Source organism: Cyprinodon variegatus, unplaced genomic scaffold (assembly GCF_000732505.1).
Source record: "Cyprinodon variegatus isolate N-32 unplaced genomic scaffold, C_variegatus-1.0 Scaffold389, whole genome shotgun sequence".
NCBI classification, from domain to species: domain Eukaryota; kingdom Metazoa; phylum Chordata; class Actinopteri; order Cyprinodontiformes; family Cyprinodontidae; genus Cyprinodon; species Cyprinodon variegatus.
The window spans coordinates 516,644-533,111 of record NW_015150842.1 but is presented as its reverse complement, the minus strand read 5'-3'; the positions used below and the strand labels follow the sequence as shown (position 1 = coordinate 533,111).

The window sequence follows — 16,468 nt, the reverse complement described above, 5'->3', positions numbered from 1 at the left end:
AAAACGTGCAAAACCATCATTTTAAATAGGGCGTCTCCAACAGTTTTGCACCTGCCACCAGTTACGCAATCACTCTTGTTAAATCACCCGCAAACCATGGTTCAGCCCCTCGCACAAAATTCCAGTTTGCGAGCGCAAATTACTGCATGCAAAATTGGATCTTGATAAATCCGGCCCTAAGTCAGAGATTCTGTTGGGATTGCAATTAACAGAAAAAACATGAAGTAGGGATTAGTTAAGATGGAAGGTAATAAGAAAAATCTAAAAGGACTAAGAAGCAGTTCTTTCTGCACCATTTTAAATTGAGACTCTGAGATAAAATCCAGTTCAAAAACCTTAACCCATTATGTTACCTAACTGAAACATTCAAGCAAGAAATGTGAAACAAAACCATTTGGCCTTTTGCAGAATGCTATTTGTGGAAGAAAACAAATCCTGCAAATCATCTTGTACATAACTTCAGCAGCAAAACATGAAAGTGTTAATATTGATATTTTAGAGAGCAGAGAAACTAATCAGATTGGATGACCTATAGCCTATGATAGATACAATGCATTCAAATGTATGTTTTCAACATGAGGAAATTGTTTGTAAATACTTCAGTAAGTGCTGTAAAAACATTAGTTTGAACACTATACCTGGGGCCACCACCTCAGTGAAAGACACTCCCTCTCCATATCTTGGGGTCCCGGTGACCTTGTATCCTTTTATTGGACCCTGGGCTGGACTCCATCTCACTGTAATGCTGCTGTCATTCACATCTGTCACCTGCATTTCAGAGGGAGAGTCCACTCCTAGGAAAAGAAATAAAAGCTGAATAAGAAAACGCTGATCCTTTCCTACTAAAGACTTTATTACTCCCTATTTTAGGGACATAGGGTATGTCTATGTACCAGTTCTATGTGTAACATAGATGGGAATGCTGGAAGCAGGACTATCTCCTCTGCCTGTCACAGCATAAACTGTGATGGTGTAATCAGTGCCAGGCTTTAGGTCACTGATTGTAGCAGTGGACTTGGTCCCAGGTACAGTAAACTCCTTAGTGTGACCACCTAAGAAAAGTAGAGAAAGGGTCAGACAATTAAAAAAGGGAGTGTTTTTATTTCAAGGGACCAATCAATCTTTTTTTTATGAGTAAAAAAATCTACTAAAATAAAAACGATTACACAAAAATGGAAGCATGATAAAAGGGAAATACTAATCACATATTTTTGCATGGTTCCAAGTTTGACTCAAAAAATGTTCTTTCATCAGATGGATTTCATGCAATCTGCCTATAAAACTTAATCATTGCAGGCTATGAATTCAAATTACTAACTTTACCCCCGTCTAACACAAGGACATTACATACGTAAATGAAAAAATGATTCAGATAATTTTCATGGTTGAATGTCTGTATTACCTGAAAAAGCTGTGGAGTGTGGCCTGAATACTAACGTGTTTTCAGCAGTAATCATACAAGAAAAGACTGTTCAGTTTTATAACTTAAGTCTGAGATCTCAGAAACCTTCTGTGGTCCTAACTGATTTAAATGTGCAGTGATGTGATCTAATACCTGACTCTCCATGAGTAATCCTGTAGTAGCGCACTGTGACCGGTGGTGCGGCCCAGCGAACGGTGATACTCGTGGGGGTAGAGTCAAGCACTTCCAGGTCAGTTGGAGCATCAGAAACTGGATGAACAGTAAAATAAAATTCATTAAATTTTTGTGGTAATTTGACGACACAATAAAATACTTAAAAGTATCAAATCCTGTGTCCATACTGGTTTTCTGTGTCCCACTGAGCGGGACGCTCTCTTGTCCCCCGCTCACAGCAAAGATGCTGACTAAGTAGTCAGTGTCCGGAGCAAGGCCAGTCATGATGTAGTGGTTTCTTGAAGGGGGCAGCCTCTCATCCTTGGCCCTCCCACCGCTGACCATCTGGTAGCGAATGCGGTAACCAGTGATTCTGCTTCGGGGGGCTTGCCAGTGTACAGTGAAGGTGTTGGTAGTGATTTCAGAGAAACGTAGGCCAACTGGGGAATCCAGAGCTGAACAGAGAAGAGAAAAGGTAGAGATTATGATTTAAAATAAAAATATTGACTATACTTGACTAAGACATGATATGAAAGTACATTTTGTATCATTTCAAATCACCTGTTTTTATGATACCAACAACGGGAGAGCTCTGCCTCTGCTCATAAACACACATCACGCTCACCAAATACTCTGTGTTAGGCACCAAATCTAAGAACAGAAAAAAAAAAGATCCACATTAGAATATGCAACAATCTGTATTTTCATTTTCTCAGACTGCTCAAAGCAACTTACTCCTCAGAACCAAACTATTCGTATCGCCTCCAACCGTGGTTTCTAAAGTTTGGTCTTCATTGTCGATGGGATGGTATCTAAATTATAAGCAGCACAGATGTAAGGGTACAAAAAGAGAAAAAATTGCATGAGGTGTGGTGAAATATTATCTACCCAAGACGGTAGATCTTGTTTATCAACATACCTAATAACAAAGGTGTTAATGTCAGAGGGGTTTGGGACTTGAGGAGACTCCCATGTGACCTCGACACTGTCTGGTCCAACTTCGCCAAAGTTCAAACCAAGGGGGGCTGGTACGGCTGTTGGGAGGAAAACAAATCTGGCTTATTTCAGAGTGCAACAAAAAGAAGTGAACAGATTCTCTCAAATGGCGGTCATTAAATCGCATTTTTTTAAAAAGTGACAACAAGCAACAACTGATAAGGGAAAAACGAAAACAAAATGCAAGAACAAGAGTGAAACTATAATATTATTGTTACAAAGGAACAACAGAGTTTATGTGAAAGTCTGACATTTTACTGCGTCTTTAAATTTAAAGACCAGTCGCTAATAAAAGCGCTTTAATTGACGCCAGATGGTCCACGCGTACACAGAGACACAGGCTGATTAAACTGACAACTCAGCATGTGAAGCAATTTCAACAGCAACTTAAAAAGCTTTTTGGTTTTAAGACCCAATGAGCCCAGAAAGATAGAAGATGCCTTTAGCAGCTGTTCATTGCTCAAGTTTTACAATGCCATCCGATAACCTATCCTATCATTTTTCAAAAATATTATTATTTTTCTTATTGTTTTCACATAATTCAATTAGATTTTTAAGATAGTTGATATGTATTTATATATCTCTTAGGTGAATACCCAGGCATCTGATATGAAACATGTCACATTAAAACTTAGACTAAAGATATAAAGAGATTATGTCACAAAAATTGCATTTAAAAAAAAATCTATAATTTTCACCCTATCTTTGTAGGTTTTTCTGATAATTCATTAGTAAATGACAGTGGAAATAAAAACTGAAATCACTATGGTAAAAACTGAACAATAAATATTGTACCTTAATGAATCAAAATGGAACGACCAGACATTTTTTTTGTATTTACAACAATGTGCACTAACCTTAAACCAAGTCCCAGGGTTAAGAAATTAGGGTATGAACTACTGTAAAGCAATGCCCATTAACTATCAGTCAACTCTAATTACAAAAGCCACAAAAGTAGGAACTCTTACAGGTTTGTTGAGTGATGGTGGTGGGTTCGCTCTCGCCGTGCTCCGTTACTGTTGTCACGCTTATGTCATAGTCGATGCCAGGTTCAAGTCCATGCACTGTGTACTGGCCTGAGCTCGGCATGACCATATCCTCGAAAATGGGGATGCTGTCGCCTGATGCAACCACCGTGATCTTGTAACCCGTGACGGTCGTGGTGCTGAGTGGCGACCAGCGAAGGCTGATGCTTGTGTCAGTCACCCCCTCAAAGGTTAAGTCGGTCAGTTGTGGAACCTCTGGATGGGTGGTAAGGCGATTTTGGAGAGGGAAAAGAGAGAAAAAACACACAAACACAACAAAAAAAACGACAACAGGCAAAGGTAAACAAAGCCAGAGGGGGGGGTGAGAAAAAAGAGAAAAAGAGCACAAGAGCTGAGGTTAATGTGAGTAACAGAAAGTCTCTGTGCTCCAGCATTTTGATCCATTTGACAAATCAAACTGATGGAAAAGTTAATGCAAGTTGGCTTCTCTGCTTATATGATAATGATGCAATGCATTTGCCTCAGAAGTTGGAAATCAGATTTCATAATGAAAACTATATATATTTATATATATTTTTTAATGTGTTTCATTTGCAAGTATAAAAGCTATTGAAGTGGTCAACTATTTTCCTTTGGTGTAACTGCAATTAGCAAACAGATCTCTGATCAATAAGAGAACTGCAGCTACCTCTTCGCTAAGAGACGATAATAGTACAGTCAATTTAATGATATACAACCATGTTTTCATTAGTGCATGGCAGCTATGTTTTATCGAGGATGTGGATGGGAATTTTAAGCCAAATTTAAGGCCTTTATGTCTTTAAGCTATATTTTCAATTTAGGAGGCGTTCCACTTCATAGAAGGCCAAACTTCAGAGTGCAAGTGGAATGCATCATTGCATTAATTTAGACTCCTCAATGAAATGACTTCATTGAAATATTTAGTAAGCAGCTTGTATGATGAAACAGAAACTTGAATTTTAGTGTGTGTTGAATGTTAAACTGTAAAAAAAAAAGTAGGATTTTTACACAAAAAAACTAACAAAAAGCAACTTTAATTATTTCAAAAATCCATCAAATGACTAAGGAAGCTTCAGGAACCAACCTGGGGTAATGACAGTTGATACAGGAGAGCTTTCCATATCATCTTTCAAAGTGACGACACTGACATTATACTCCACCCCGGGACTCAGGTTTTCCAGAGTGCAGGAATTCTGCCCAGCCTCCACAAATTCCTCTATGCTGTTTCCTTGCTGCCCGCTGGTGGGAGTGCATGTCACTCTGAAGCCTGTTATGTCTAAAAGGAAGAGAAATTACATCTCATGGTTAAATCAGCTAGCTACAGTTTTAAAATCCTGCTTCTGATCTGACTTAATTTCATAGGTATGTGTTTCTGTATATACCTGGGGTGTTGGGTTTGTTCCACTGGACGGTAATGTCACTGTTTCCTGGGTTGGATTCCAAGTTCAGATCAGTAGGAGGTGACAGAGCTGTGGGTAAAAATAGGTTTATGTAAAATTAAAAGGGCGAGGAAGGGCAGGGAAAAAATACTGTTTTGGGTTTAAATGGATGCATACGAGTGACGACACGCCGTGTGACTGGGGTTCCTTGTTCTTGACCATCAAAAACCGACTGGACGCTGTATGTGTATTCCACTCCAGGAGTCAGACCAGAAATATAAATACTTCCCGATTCAGAGATGACATCTCTTGGAGCTTCTCCTCCCAAACTTGGCCGAACTGACAGCTAAAAGACAAATGCAGTCAGGTTCAGAAACACGGAGGTCAACAAGCCATAGGTTAGGGATGCAGGATAGAAAGGTCAGAGTTCAGCATTTTCCCAAGCATACTAAAGCCCAATAAATGATGCTTTTACTTAAAAAATGTAGTTTCTGTTTATGATTAAAAACATATTGATATATATATATATATAAATCCCCAAACCAGTGGCTTTTTGTATATAAACACAACATTTCTAAAAAATAGCTGTAGGATATATATTAGCATGATGTAATTAAAGATTCATTCCCAGATTCTTCTTTCATTGTAGACAAAAGAGATGGTTTTACCTAAGGTTACAAGATAATGGACTTTTGGCTATCTACTTATGGATGTTTGGATACTCTAGTTACTTTTACTTTATCGATGTGCAAATTGACCATTTTCTATGTGCAGGGTACCTTGTATCCAATACGGGGAACTGGAGACCAGGAGATTACTATGGAAGTATCTGTGACATCTGTGTTAAACTGAGGGGCGTTACCCATCCGTGAGTCTGGAAACAATCACAAGGTAAATTTGTTATGCTATCTTTCAGGCAGTGTGAAAAACAGAAGGTATACATTACCAACATCCTATTTTCAATTAAACGAATGCAAAAGTACAAGCCTCTCATGTGAGTGCTACTCATTTACTTACTTGTGGTGAAAATGGCAGTCTCTCCAACACTCAGTGTATTGCCTTGCTCTGAGTAAAGGGTGACATTGTACTCTGTGTCAGGCTGCAGGTTATGGAGGGTGTGTTGTGTCAGATGTGCCGGCAGGTGAATCTGTTTTGGGTTTGAACCCTCGACAGTCAGGAGGAGACGGTAGCCTGTAATTTTGGCACGAGGTACAAACCACAGAACCACTGCACTGTCCTCAGTAATGTTATTGAAATGAATGTCTGTGGGAGCATCCGGATCTTAAAAGAAGAAAAAATAGGAGAGATTTATTTTTAGATTGCTTGGCTTATATTGTTTATAGGATATCTGCTTTAGATGTCTTTCAAATACTTCTCAGTAAGCCAAATCACTGTACTCACTAGTGGCGTGTTCTCCGATTAGTGGCAAGCTCTCCTTCCCGTTGTAAATGGTGTACACACTGAAGCGGTAGAGTGTGCCTGGATTTAGGTGCGTTACTTCAACATAGGAGTTCTGATGGACAGGTAGAGTCATCTCGCTCTGAGGAGAGTCAGAATCATCGACCTGCGACACAGTGACCCGGTAACCCGACACGTCTCCGGCTACTGGGCTCGACCAGGTCAGAACGATTTTCGTGTCAGACACCTCAAAGAACTGCAGGTCAGAGGGGGAATTCACATTATCTGTGAAGAAGAAACAAAGATATGTTACGAATCATATTCCAGATAAGTAAAAACAAAAACTGATGGTTTATTTGTTTAACCAAACACAATGTTTACCGAGAAGTTTAACCAGAAACTAGACAGAACATTATGATCTAGCTTATTTTGTGAGTGAGATGGTAAAACTGTAGGATAAATATTGTTAATGTAAGGAGGTTATGTAGGCCTAAATGTTTATATTTCACACTGAACAACAAGCTTGTTTCCTTAATAAAAAATACGTAATTTACCTGGAAAGTAGCTGGCACTATAGTTTGCTAACAATGTCTACAGTTTCCACAAATAATTGTTCTATAAGACATTACAGACAAGCAGTATTTCATATTCATAAATTGTGTTTATTAGACACTATTAGCTTGTTTTCATGTAGTTGTCAGCACTGTTGTCTCATGACAAGAAGTCCTTAGGCTTTAATTCTAGCCAACTCATTTCTATGTGGAGTTTGCATGTTGTTCCTACAAATTTCCAGGTTTTCTTCGGGTAGTGCATCTCTTCTCCAAATGTCCAAATTGTCAGGTCACTTGTAATTTCTAAGGTAATATGCTGCTTTTTTGTAAATTGGGTTATCATTCCTTCTCTTTAGCTTTTTTTCTGCTAATCTTAAGAAAAAACATTAGCTAATTGCTTACTTTTTGGGTTCAAAATTATACCAAATATGCGTGGTCAAAATCATAAAACCAACACTGTTGTATTAAGGAACAGCATAAAACTGGATCCCAAAACCAAAACAAAGGGGGAAAAAACTACTGAGTTGAGCAAAATTTAATCAATTACATAAGAACATAATTTCTAACTAAAATCAGCCATTCTGTGAGATTTATTTATGCAAAGTTTGAAATGCCTACATCATTGCACCCAGTGTCAGATGTCTCCTAACCCATGCAAACATGGTCATAAATGTAGGACAAAGTTTTCCAGATTCTAAAGAGAAACTGCATTATTACAGCTTGTCCTTACTTTAGATGGATATGGGTTTATGCTTAGTAACTCAATTTAGGAATAGAAACTAGCCATAGACATGCAAGATGAATTGAAAGGCAATGATTTTTCAATACTGGCACAAATCTCCCCATTAACAAATAAAAGATGTATTTCTTTTGAACTTGGGTTGAAACGTAATGATTAATTGCTACAGTTAGCTCTAGATGTTCCCCCACATTTTCCCTTTTTTTGTACTTTGTACAAATTCAACATTATGTTGCAACAATAGTGCATTTCCAAAATTGTAGAGTTTCATTTTTCAGTCCAGGGATGATATCACCCTCTCTCAATTAGGTCAAACATCTTGAGGCCATGGCGCAAAAAGCTTTCTAAAACGTTTTCAACATCTGGCCCGAATGCATGATCGACTTGGCAGACTGGAACGTTGTACACATATCCATTTGAGCCGGTTAACAATGGAACAGCTGTGAACTCGATGCCTTCTCTGTCCATTTTTAAAACTCTTCCCAAGTCATGTCAGGAATTGGACTATTTACAGAATAAATAAACAAAACAAAGAACACCGAAACGGACCGCAGAATGGAGCACAGATTGGTTAAACAAGGGATTTCTGTGTGACTAAGCAATAAATCTCAATGACTTTTTTTTTTCTTGTCTGCCTTTTGTGAATACACTGGAAAGCAAAATTCCCACACAGGTGAGGAGGTTTTGGGAAATTTGACAAAATTTTAAAAGAAACATAAGAGAAAAGGCAATTTTTTTCGGAAAGTTAAATAATTTAAATTACTGGCAGCTATGGAAAGAGTTATTCAGCAAGCCTTCGTGGGAAAATATAAAGAATGACACTAAAATGAAAAGCACCACTAAAAAGAAAAAATAAGGCTCGACATAATATCTGCAACAGAATCAATACTTGAAGATGTAAGAAATATTTCCCCATAAAAAAAAGCAGAACCCATCTTCACAGCTGCTGTCTTTTGGGTTAAACATCTGGCATTTATTTTGGCATGTGACAATCATAAAGATGCAGTTGTCGAAAGGGTAGGAAAAGTATGACTTACATATCATATGTGAGTATTGGATATCAGTTATTAAAAAACAATGGTAAAATTTCTAAAAGCATGCTACTTTTTTACCTGGCAGTGTTTCCCCAGTAGTTTTAACTTGAACAAAGGTGGGTTCACTCTCCAGACTGTCTTCCACAGCATAGATGCTGATGTTGTAGAGGATTCCTGGCAGGAGGCCACTGAGAGTCACAGATGATGCTGTATCAGGGAGTGTCAGCTCTGTGTTTTCACCCTCCTCTGATGGCACGTAGACAACGCGATATCCTGCAAAAAAAATTTTTTTAATAACATTTATTCACAAAACATATACATTAACATATCAAAACCTCAATTTGGTTTATAAAAAAAACATTGATCTAACTTTTATCTTGCATTTATGCTGAAACCTCCCAACGAAGTGTTTTGCTTTTTAAATGTAATAATACAACATATGAGAAATGCTTATCTAGATTTAAAAAAAAATTTGAAGTTTGAACTAAAGTCTGTCAATGAAATCAGACCTGAAAAGAGTTAAATTTTACTCTTTGTTGTTTTTACCAGCTGCATTAATCTTCATTCATGTTTTGCACCACTAACAGAACATGGATACAAATAAAGCCTAAAGTGCCCTGTGTATGATACTGGTTTAACTAGAAAAAAACCCTCAAAAGATAAAAAAAAAAAATAATAAATAAATAAAAAATAAACATTTCATATCTGCAGCTTCTACTGTTTATATGCACATCAACTATAGTGGAAGCTGACCTGGAGAATTAAATTACTTAAAATAACAACTTTTGGCAGTATCCTTGTTGCATGTCCAATGGGGAACTTAAAAAAAACAACTTCTGAGTATAAATATGAGCTAATTTGGTATGGTTTTCATACTATCAGACTTTCACAGCACCTCCATGCCTTATGACATACCAGTAATTGGAGCCAGGGGTTTATCCCAGGTGATCGTCATGGAAGTATCTCCCACCTCTTCTACTTCAGGTTCCTTCGGGGTATCAGGTGCTGTGAGAAACAAAACAAATCCTCCATCATCGGATATATATGACCGCTAAAGAAGATACTGTGCATGATTTGTTTTTATTCTATTATCTCACTTTAAGTTTGAAGTGCATTTTTAAGTCTACTCACCAGTTGTCTGTGAAGTAGTGAGAATGAGGTTGGTTTCCTCTCCATCTGTAACTTCATAGACGTTGACATTGTATTTCCTCCCTGGCAAAAGCTCATTAATGTTCACTGAGGTGGCTGAACGGGGCAAATCTGGCAGGAGGGAAAGGATTATTGCAATAAATTCAAACAAACAACATCAACAGTTCTTTAGCATAAACCCATACCATAAATGTTCCTTTTTGAACCTACCTAAAACAAAAGGTTGTCCAGTTCCCTGACCCTGTTCAATCAGCTCATACTCCACTCTGAAACCAGACACTGTGTCGGAGGCAGAAACCCAGGACACAACGAAGCTGTTGGAGGTAATTTCTGTCACTGATTCAGAGATCTCAACTACAGGGGGTAGAGGTGTGGTTTCTCCATATGATGGAATAACTAAAAAAGATAGAATTTTTTTAGATATTATGTATAAACAGAAAAAAAAATAGTTTAGTTTTAGACATTGACTCATTCGAGATCTGCCTTCAATGACTTACGTGATCCGTAAGTAGTGGTGAAGTCAAAGCGAGTAATCTCTCTGTGTCCAAACCGCAGCACGCTGATCAACTGGCCCTCATATGTAATCCCTGGTTTGAGTCCAGAGATGGTGTAGGAGTTAAGATGGCCAGGAATGATAACCTCCATCCATGGGGTAGCTGTGTCTTTCTGTATTAGAGAAAATCAAATTGCAGGTAGAAGTTGAATACTGTATGGTGATAAATAATCAGCCACATTAGATTGTAAAAGGTAATCTTTTAAAATATTTTTTGCACAGATAGAAAAAAAACCTTACCACTCTCCATTTTAGGATGTACTGGGTTATATGGGCTGAAGCTGGTGTGTTCCACTGAACAGGATGGGAATTTTGCTGGCCTCCAGATTCTGCTATGATTACCTGAACAGGATGATGGCCACCTAGAATAGGAGTTCACAGAGAAGAAGAAAAATGTTCATTGTTAAAATACAAATCAAGGGAAGTTGCTGGAGAAACTGAGAAATTGACCATAAAAGGCAAATTTTTGACCATTTAGTCTGAAATCAAAGAAGCTGCAAAAGAAAAAAGAAAAAGACTATGCTGACAACATTACTCTGTTTAGGAAATGTAAAAATTGCATTTTTGTATAAAAGCTGTCAGGTGAAGAAGAGGGATGTAAGGTGTTGCTGAAAAGCAAATATTATCATCTACAAAAGCTTATTTCTATTGTTTATTCAGGCCAAAAGATAGATCAAGACTTTTCAACATAACAAGAATGCTAAATACTGCAAAGAAAAGTCGTACTAGTTCATGCTTTAAGGGTCTGGCTATTATAAAACAACCACATTTAGCAATATTACCAGCCTTATGGAATGTTATGGAGGATAATTTCCCAGGGAAAAGAGTCTCCTTTGAGAGACTAGTTTTGCTAAACATGCTAACTGCTACTATGACCTGCTAAAACAATCAAAGAGATAAGCCCTGGTAACTTAAATACAAATAAGAGTGACGGTGCAACACAGGAATATTAGAAAGAGATGTTTTGGCTGTTTTTAACAGCAGATCAATTACAGATGTTCCAAGTTCAGCATGTCTAAGTTATAGAAGAAAATGGAAGTTGGCCTCAAATATCTGACCAATGCATCTCTGGGAGTTAAATGATCAGTGCATTTCTTTGCACTTAAAGGTTATTTATACATTAGAAACAAGAGACAATCTACTGTTATCAGTAAATCTTTTGTCTTTCGGATGAAATCCCATCGTTCTTCTACACTATAGTTAACACTGACAGTCAGTCAGTGTGCAGCTGTGTTTCTGAACAGGAAAAAGTAGCAGGCTCCTGTGAGATTCCAGCCCAGATTTCCATCCCTGGAGGGAAGGAAACTTCTGTCCCACTTGTTCTACTTTAACCAGTTTTAAAATCTTTTATTTTTGAATGTACAAATCAGAATAGATCTATATCTAGCAAATAACACTGAAAATGTGGTATGTTTCTGAACTAATTATTGGGACAAAATATCACTCCATCAAAACTCAATGCAAATGAATCCACCTTATGGACACCATGGAGTTCGATCATAGACAATACTTAAGTGTTATTTAGATTCATTATCAGACCAAAGCATATGTTTAATAGTTCTTAAAGGAGGGGTTCAAATAAATTTATGTCAAAGTGGGATTATAATTTAGAAATGGTTGCTGAAAATATAACCCAAAAAAAAAAAAAAAAGCAAACATCATCAAGAAAAAACAACCTGATAAGTCTTGATATTAGGAGCGTCACAAGACCACTTTTTTTTTTTTACATATATTGAGCTTTTAGAAATGGCCGATACTGACCTGACACAATATTAACACAAATCATACCAGCTTTGATCAGTTATTTTATACTGTAGAATGTTGGAAGTAATATTACTAAAATAGGGGGGAAAAGTCCAGAACAAAATCAAAACAACTGACCTATAGCTAGCTTCAAAAGTGGTTAGAAATCTAAAAAAATCAGGTCCCATAATATTATATTTACTTTGTTCAAACAGAAAGTACTGAGTGAGATGTAACATTTTGATTAACAGCGGTGGCCTGGAAAATCTCATTGCAATCCTAAAAGGTGTAAGAAGCTATTCATTTAAATATATTACTTTCTATCTATATATGGTGATCATTCAGAAGACTGATACTTAAGAGATGGAAAAAGTTCAGCAGATAACAGAGTGGCTGCTGAGCATAAAATGCTCAATTTTGTCCTTTTTAACTATGCAACTCTCTCTGCTAAAGGCAGCTAACAATGTAAGCCTTGTCATTTTGTCTTTGTATTTCAGATAAAAAATAACTTCCTTCTCTCACAGTGTCACGATGTCTTTACTCATGATGATAAATAATTTGTGATCAATCACAGAAGAAGGATAAAAAAATAATTTTGAATCCTGTCAATCTATACTAGCAGATTAAAACAGACAGACATAACAACCCAACCACAGAAGTAATCCATTCATCTCTAGTTTCATTGCCCAATTTAGAGTCTCAATTTAAGTTCAACGGAGCTAAACAATATTCAACAGCTTTTCCAGCCAGGAGAGTCTGTGGGAAAACCGTTTAATTGTTGGTCATTATTCTACCTGACTGCACTCTGGAAAGATTTGTGGTCTGCTTTCCAAATGAATAGCAGGGCAAGCTAAAGGGAATAAAGAACACATTTATCAGGTTGGCAGACATAACAGAGGAAACATGATATGAGAAGTCGAAGATGATGAAAAGCTAAAAGGGCATGTTGTTTTTAATTCCAATCTAGGTCATGTGTTCAGGCATCCGTTTGACATAAGCTCTACAGATAGAATCTGGTAGCTTCTATATAGAACTGGGGTTTTCAAACCATTTTTCCAAACAACAGACCTGTAATAAAAGTTTCTGAGCAAGTGGCTTGGTTAACCAGAGGCTGCAACCAAATACACAAACCTCAAAATCAATCTGGGAGCAATTACAGCCCATTACAGACCCACAAAGCCACTGGCCAGGGTAAGGATTATGCAGATTCAAATGCAGGACGGCTTTTAAACAGATGCTTGCTTGCAGCTGCGATACTAAATATTTAAGGTGCAGTTTCATGTATCCTACACACACTTTTTGTTCACACTGTGGGCCTTGATGCTCAATTCCGACTTTTTTTGTGTGAAGTCCGATACTTTTGCAAGGTCGTTCACATTTCCAAATTATGCAACTCGGATGTGATCACCTGTTTGAACTGCATTCACACAACTTAAGTGTCCCGCATGCGCAGTAGAGGACGCAATGACGTCACAAGCAAGCGTTCTCTGTGTTTACGCAAAGTTAACACGGATGGTAGATCTGTAATGCATCTTGCAATCTTTCATTTCTTTTCCAACCTCAGCCAATGCATTAACAATATAATTTTTTCAAAAGGGTTGAAAATAAAGACTACTCTCTGTATTATCGTCAGACATGATTGTTGTTTTCCTTCCTACATCTGCGTAGCAAGACACAGAATAGTGACATTTGTTGAATATTTATGACGTTCAGGACGGATGAATGCGACGTGGCCGTTCAGACACAGTCCCATTTGAAAATTCCAGATGCGTTTCAGATTCGGGACCACATAGGCAAGTGGCCTGGAAAAAAAATCAGACCCGTGTTGTTCAGACTGTCATGAAAAGATCAGACACATGCCGCCTAAGATACACTCATGAATCCACTTTATCCACCTGTAGACATAACATCCACCTTTGAAATTCAGTTGGACGAACAACATGGTGGTGATAAGGAGCATTTGGGAGGCATTAGCAGAAGACATCCTAAGAATGGAAAATGGTTCAAAGATAATAGAAAACACCAGAGGCAGGAAGAGATGAACAGATAGCAGGCAGGACAACAGTTTAATGAGATTGTATCAATCTCTCTGCTTATTTAGAGGCTTGTGAAAACTTGCAGGTTCCAAGGTCTGGAAATCTTGCTGCCTTATATCAGTGCATGCTTTATTTCCCCTCATAGCTCACACAGACATGCAGTAACACAACAATACGCACAGCACAAGTTTACAGATGGTTGCTATTAAGGCCACTTACGACAGAGAGCAGGCCTACATTTTGGATCTGCCTTTAACCTGCTTCACAAAACAAGCAAGTATAACGTTCCTTCTCTTAAGACCCACCAATTTGAAGCTAGGCTTACTTCCATGACTTTTACAGCTACACTTGGAATTCTGGCATTTTATCCTCAGTTTTCAGCATTTCAAATCTTTGAACTATCAGTAAAACAAAGCCTTCCATATAATATATTTTTTAAAAAAAAACGATATCTTTGAATTTAAGACAGCAAACTATGAAAAGAATCTAAAGTTAACTGTGATACTAAAGATTAAAAACTATGTGACTCCTGACTGTTACAATCTGCAGATATTCCAGCTTTGAGGGTACCACATGTGATGTGGTTGTATCCACAGTCATGGACTGGGGCGTTTTAGTACAGCTGTGGCAACAACACAAACGATGAACCACATGCTGGCAGGAACAAAAGCGCAAAGTAGGGGGGGAGTACTTGTAAAAGAGGAAATCACACCCCCTCCTATAACTGTCTGCTTTACATCAAAGTCAAGGACCTCATATTCAAGGTAGCTTAGACAAACGTTTTTCTGTTTGGGCTCGGTTGGCAGAGTTGACATTCAGGAAATAAATAGTTTAAATGCTGATTAAAACTTATATGATCAATGCTAAACTTTTTCTTTTTTTTCCCAACAGATCTGAACATGTTTAGAAGAATTTGTGGAAGTTTTTCTTCCAATTATTACCCAAACATAGGGCGTTGTTAAGAAGGACAGGTGGAAATAACCTTTTCCTTTTGCATTGTGCGGAAACCGGTTAAACTTCAGTTGTATAGAAGAGTCAAACATGTAGATGCATTCAATCGTTTTCCTCCTAACTTAAGTTATTGCAATCAAATTTCTCTTCTACTTCAAACATTTTTCACTTTCCGTCCTCTTTCAATAATCCCAACATCGCCCCTCATGCCACCTCAAGAACAAGGACTGTTTTCTCTGTATCTTTCATACACTATAGGACTGAACTGCATACAGTTAAATGTAAACATCTTAAGGAAACCTAAACCAATATATCTTACCAGGATATGACAGCTGGGGCTCGCATCCATGCTCTGCAACACCATTGCCATAGCAAATGCACTTATACATGACTCCTTGGATCACTTTGTCCCAAGATTCTCCAACCTGGTAGATAGTTCTTGTTTCTGGGTCCTGGCAATGGTCTGAGAGAAAAGTAATAAGAATGATCAAAAAAAGTTTGTTTTCATCGCTGTGATGGAGAGATTTAGAGGTTTAAAGTCTTAGACCCACCAATGGCATCACACTTCCAGCGACCGCGGCCCTGACCAAAGCAGGTGCAGTTCATCATGTATCCTTCTTCGTGTTCTTTGGTGAAAGTCTGGTTAACTTCATAGGTCACACCGTCCACAAGACAATGTTCTGGGGAGAAGAGATAAAGCTAAACAGGGATGCTAACAAAAAGACCAGTAGTCTATTATTGTTACCATCCATCCAGGGTGGATGAGACCACAGTACGGCTCGGGTGACCCGTACCTTTAAGCTGGGAGTAAGCGACACAGCTCCATTCTCCTCTCCCATTGCCGACACATGTACAACGCATCATGTGACCGAGAACATCGTGTCTCTTGTCCCACTGGTCACCTACACGGTACATCAGACCCTCGGTTGTTGTGCACACTTCTTCATTCGCTGTAGTACACAAACAAAACAAGAAAAATCAGACCATAGACTGGAAATATAGCCTCACCCTATAATTATCACAACGTTTGTGAATACAACAGTTATAAAAATTCCTTTGCATGAAAAGAAGGAAATTGATTAAAAGTTAGAAACAGCTGTCTAGTCTCCTAAAGGGGAAAGACTGTTTATGTTTAACATATGGTTTCAGATAATTAATAGTGAGAATGAGAGACAGAAAGTTTTCAAAGTATCAGTTCAACCAGCTGAGACCTGCCTTTCATTTTAAAATGTGTTATTAAAAGAAAGTTTGAGGCACACTGCTTTTATTTCAGACTCTTCCGATGTTGTGGGTGGGCTGTTTTTTTTTTTTTTTTTACATTACTTTCATAAATGGTCATTGTTAAAGGACAGACAC

At 37.9% G+C, this 16,468-nt stretch overlaps 1 protein-coding gene across 1 annotated transcript in view; it reads right to left on the bottom strand.

Moving 5' to 3' along the window:
* LOC107092660 (fibronectin-like) overlaps positions 1-16,468 on the bottom strand; it is a 35,609-nt gene that overhangs the window by 11,163 nt on the left and 7,978 nt on the right. The window contains exons 10-32 of the mRNA XM_015387257.1: positions 15,907-16,062; positions 15,664-15,792; positions 15,432-15,575; positions 10,623-10,744; positions 10,327-10,495; positions 10,040-10,225; positions 9,812-9,940; positions 9,596-9,685; positions 8,759-8,953; positions 6,360-6,641; positions 5,976-6,239; positions 5,738-5,832; positions 5,136-5,304; positions 4,962-5,048; positions 4,664-4,855; positions 3,541-3,813; positions 2,496-2,610; positions 2,312-2,388; positions 2,138-2,227; positions 1,765-2,031; positions 1,556-1,672; positions 894-1,052; positions 639-794 (exon numbers count right to left, since the gene is read on the bottom strand). Coding sequence (XP_015242743.1) covers positions 639-794; positions 894-1,052; positions 1,556-1,672; positions 1,765-2,031; positions 2,138-2,227; positions 2,312-2,388; positions 2,496-2,610; positions 3,541-3,813; positions 4,664-4,855; positions 4,962-5,048; positions 5,136-5,304; positions 5,738-5,832; positions 5,976-6,239; positions 6,360-6,641; positions 8,759-8,953; positions 9,596-9,685; positions 9,812-9,940; positions 10,040-10,225; positions 10,327-10,495; positions 10,623-10,744; positions 15,432-15,575; positions 15,664-15,792; positions 15,907-16,062 — 3,663 coding nt within the window. The remainder of the gene's footprint in view (positions 1-638; positions 795-893; positions 1,053-1,555; positions 1,673-1,764; positions 2,032-2,137; positions 2,228-2,311; positions 2,389-2,495; positions 2,611-3,540; positions 3,814-4,663; positions 4,856-4,961; positions 5,049-5,135; positions 5,305-5,737; positions 5,833-5,975; positions 6,240-6,359; positions 6,642-8,758; positions 8,954-9,595; positions 9,686-9,811; positions 9,941-10,039; positions 10,226-10,326; positions 10,496-10,622; positions 10,745-15,431; positions 15,576-15,663; positions 15,793-15,906; positions 16,063-16,468) is intronic.